At 45.2% G+C, this 3,801-nt stretch overlaps 1 protein-coding gene across 1 annotated transcript; it reads right to left on the reverse strand.

Annotated features, from left to right (window-relative positions):
* Positions 1-1,330: 1,330 nt before the first annotated feature.
* EGR1 (early growth response 1) lies at positions 1,331-3,567 on the reverse strand. Its single transcript, XM_078622402.1, has 2 exons — positions 3,357-3,567; positions 1,331-2,646 (listed from the first exon to the last, which is right to left on the reverse strand). Exons 1-2 carry the CDS (start codon positions 3,565-3,567, stop codon positions 1,331-1,333), a joined length of 1,527 nt encoding a protein of 508 aa, XP_078478528.1.
* Positions 3,568-3,801: the final 234 nt, after the last annotated feature.

A 3,801-nucleotide genomic window follows, 5' to 3' on the forward strand; every position in this document is an offset into this window, starting at 1 on the left:
ATTAGAATGAAGAATGTACATGGCAAAATTAGGGGTGGAACATTAATGAAGACATTTATATGAGATGGTACCAATGGAAATATTTGAAAACAATAAAACATCAACAATAACTTCTGAAAACAAATGTACATATATTTATATTTTATTTTTATTTCATTTCTGGAAGGATATCTTGTACATCAAATATCCCATTGGCAGTTAAGCGCATTCAATGCTGTTTAGAAGCCAGAAACAGTCACTTGTTTTAACAAACACAAATACAAAATAAAGATAACCACAAAATAATGAACTGCATGTATATAACATACAAAAGAATCCCATGCCTACTCAGTAGGTAACTTCAACATTCCGGCTCTTGAAGATGTGAATATTTACATTAACGTTTTACAAAAATAGACTGAAAAATTGTTCTCCTTTTTTTTGCTTACATTCGATTGAAATGAAGCGGTGGCCTCACACCTCATCCCTTTTTGCCTCCCTTCGAATATGACTTACATTATGTAACAAAAATATTCCCTCAACCTTTAAGGCGAGATGCAGTGCATCCTCTCTCGCGCACAGCCGAGTCACAACATCAGCAAGGCTTCACAAAAGGCACCAAATAACGGAAGCGTTTGTCTTGAGTTTTCTTTTTTATAAATGTTTTTTCTTTTCTCTGTTTTTCCATATAACCAAGCAAAATGTCACATGTGAGAAAGAGAGAAAGAGATAGTACCAGCAGATGATATTTACAACAGAAATTAACACTACTCTTATTCATGCTTGAATACTTAAGTGCTTTTTTTTCCAAACAATGTCAAAACGTATCACAGCATCATCACTACATAATAGAGAAAGTATGTATAAAATATGGCCCTGCTCACGTCAAATAATACAATGCTAATATGCAATAAGTTTTCACATCAATGGTACCAAAGAATGATAAAAACTAAAAATGGCACATGTACAATATACATATATCATAGCTTATGTATATCATTCAATGTCTTTTGTATGCTTGCCTGCAAGGGCAACTGGTGGCAACAGGTTTCTGTTTGTGTACCTAATAGTAGAGACCCATCAGTCAGTCGAGTCCCGTCTGCATTTGAAGTGCTGCATTTGTTTATGGAGAGCGGAAAAATCCCCTTCATCATGTATTGTCTTTTCAAAGTCCTTGACATGTTTCTTTTTCTCTCTCTTAGATAAGTCTCAAGATTCAGAGAGCGCTGCACAGGGAGCAGAGAGCAAAGTGCTTTTTAAAGGGGAAAAACAAGTCTTTTGTCCTTTGTGATTTATTTCCCCATCAAAGAACTTTAAGGAAGGAAAGGTGAGAGACTTCTACTTCCTCTTTTTAGCGGATCTCAATTGTCCTTGGGGAAAGTGTGGTCTGCATGTCTGATAACGGGGTGGGGACGGGGGAACTGTAGATGTTGGAGGCGACTGAAGAGGGAAAGGAGGAAGAGACCTGGGACTGAAAGGTGCTGGACATTGACACTGATGGGTAGGTGGTAGCGACAGAGGGAGACGGATAGGAAGTGTGAACAGGTGAGGAGTAGCAGGAGGTGACAGGAGAGGGATATGACGACACTGGAGAGGGATATGAGGTGACGGGAGAGGGGTAGTTTGAGACAGGTGAGGGAGCTGACACTGGCGCTGCACTAACCACCACTGCTCCCGCTTTTTCTGCTTTCTTGTCTTTTTGGCGAAGGTGTATCTTTGTGTGCCTCTTCCTCTCATCACTGCGGGCGAACTTGCGTCCACAGATCTCACAGGCAAAAGGCTTCTCCCCAGTGTGAGTGCGGATGTGTGTTGTCAGGTGGTCACTTCGGCTGAAATTGCGCATGCAGATGCGGCACTGGAAAGGTTTCTGACCTGTGTGGATGCGGATGTGTCGTGTCAGCTCGTCAGAGCGTGAGAAGCGGCGATCACAGGTCTCCACTGGGCAAGCGTAGGGCCTTTCATGTGGAGGTGTCTTGCTTGGCCGAGTGGGATACTTGCGCATGCGGCTGGGCTTAATCAGCTGGGACTGATAGACACTTTTTAAGTCCTGGGAGCCTGTCTGGGTGGCAAAGGCCTTAATGGTAGACAGAGGGGTTAGGGAGGGTTGGTTTGACTGGCTCTGGAAGGGCTTTTGGTCAGGGGGCACCAGGCTGATCTCTCCCTGCTGCTGAGGAAAGAGGTAATCGGGAATCATGGGCACAGGGAAGCTAGTGTTGCAGGTCTTGCCATTTGGATAGGCAGGAGGAGCATACTGTGCTGCTCCAGATGAGCTAGGGAAACCCTGGCCCTGGTCTGGGAAGATGTCAGAGTTGGGGCTGGAGTAAGTTGGGGCAGCTGAGTAGATGGGGTTGGGCTCACTGTGGTGAATGGAGGAACTATGACTGGAGCTCTGAGATGAGGAGGTAGAAGAGGAAGAAGAAGGGACAGATGAAGTGGTGGACGATGTGGTCTGTGAGGCACCAGAGGAAGAACTTGAGCTGGGAGGAATGTTTCCCATCAGACCAGTGAACAGGCCGAGGATAGGCTCTGCCCAGAGGCTGTTGCTGCAGGTGGTGGCAGGTTCCAGAGTGAAGCGCCCGGTGTAGGAGATGGGGGGCAGCCTCTGGGTGGAATAGGTCTGCTCTGCCACTGACTTCTCACAATTGAACTGGATATCAGGTAACGTATCTGCAGGGAAAAGAAGGAGAGTGTGACGTTATTCAAACTGTCAACATTTTGAGGGGGTATACAGATTCTGCAGACAGTGTGTCACCCCTTTATTCAGATCTGTCAGAGGACCACGCACCGAAAACCCTCTAAGTATACTCATTTACCCTCCTCCTAAATTTATCTCAGCCAAATTAAAGTGCTGTGGTGCATGCTAAGCCCTCTATACTAGTATTTTCCTCTGCTTTAACTAATCTTTCATTCTCCCTCTTCCTGTTTTGCGCAGGCACACACACATTCACGCACACCCAAAACACACACATCCTCAAAGCCCATCAAAGCCTGAGGCAATTGATTACTGAAACTGCAGTTCAGCTGGTTTTAGGAATGCAATTTGAATTGAGCTGTGGGAGCATCTAGAGGCACACCGTGATTGAGCAGTGTTTGAGTCAGAGACTCAGGTCAACAGGAATTTAAAACTATGAATAAATTGATATAGATTTGTATCTATTTCACTTTTTGTATGTAGTTTGCAGGATGCTTGCATTTTTTTAAAATTCAACAATAGCCTAATTTACTTTGAAGGTATAAAATAAGCACCTTAAGCATTATTATGAGAAGCTGAGGAATAGCTAACAAAAATGAACTAAAAAAAGGATTCAGTCATCAGTCAGTCAGTTCCACAGGAAGCAAAGGAAGCTGCACATCAAGCACACATCTTAATCTCTCACCTCCAGCAAGATGGTCATACTGCTCCCCTGGTTCTCCCGAGCCAAAGCCAGCACCTTCGGGTGCAGAGGCAGTGAGGAAGGGGGTCCCTGCCGAGCTGAGCATCATCACCTCCTCCAGCTTAGGGTAGTTATCCATCGGGGAGTGAGGGAAGCTCAGTGGCTCTGAGATCTGCAGGGCTGGAAGGATCATCTCGGTCTTGGCTGCAGCCATCCTGTGCCGGGGCTGGAGCTGCAGGCGGAGGCTGGTGAGGAGCGCTGGCTTCTCGCAGGTGGAGGAATCACTTCAGCTCAGGAGCTGCGCTGCTGATGCCGAGTAAGACGCTGCCGTCTGTCTGACTCCGTTACTCCACTTGTCCTGCTGTTCCCCCCTTTTTTCTCAGAGATGAGTAAAGATCCACTTGTCTTTTCTCTCTTTTTTTGTTTTTTTAGGAAAAATCAAAAGTGT

Source organism: Lampetra planeri, unplaced genomic scaffold (genome assembly GCF_965212315.1).
Source record: "Lampetra planeri unplaced genomic scaffold, kcLamPlan1.2.h2 scaffold_1498, whole genome shotgun sequence".
Taxonomy (NCBI): Eukaryota; Metazoa; Chordata; class Hyperoartia; order Petromyzontiformes; family Petromyzontidae; genus Lampetra; species Lampetra planeri.

What these genes read in the sequence shown, in the direction of transcription:
- EGR1 (XM_078622402.1), bottom strand. Translation starts at nt 3,567, where the DNA reads ATGGCTGCAGCCAAGACCGAGATGATCCTTCCAGCCCTGCAGATCTCA. An exon ending in GTATGACCATCTTGCTGGAG is followed by an intron (nt 2,647 to 3,356) that starts GTGAGAGATTAA and finishes TTTTCCCTGCAG; the next exon opens with ATACGTTACCTGATATCCAG.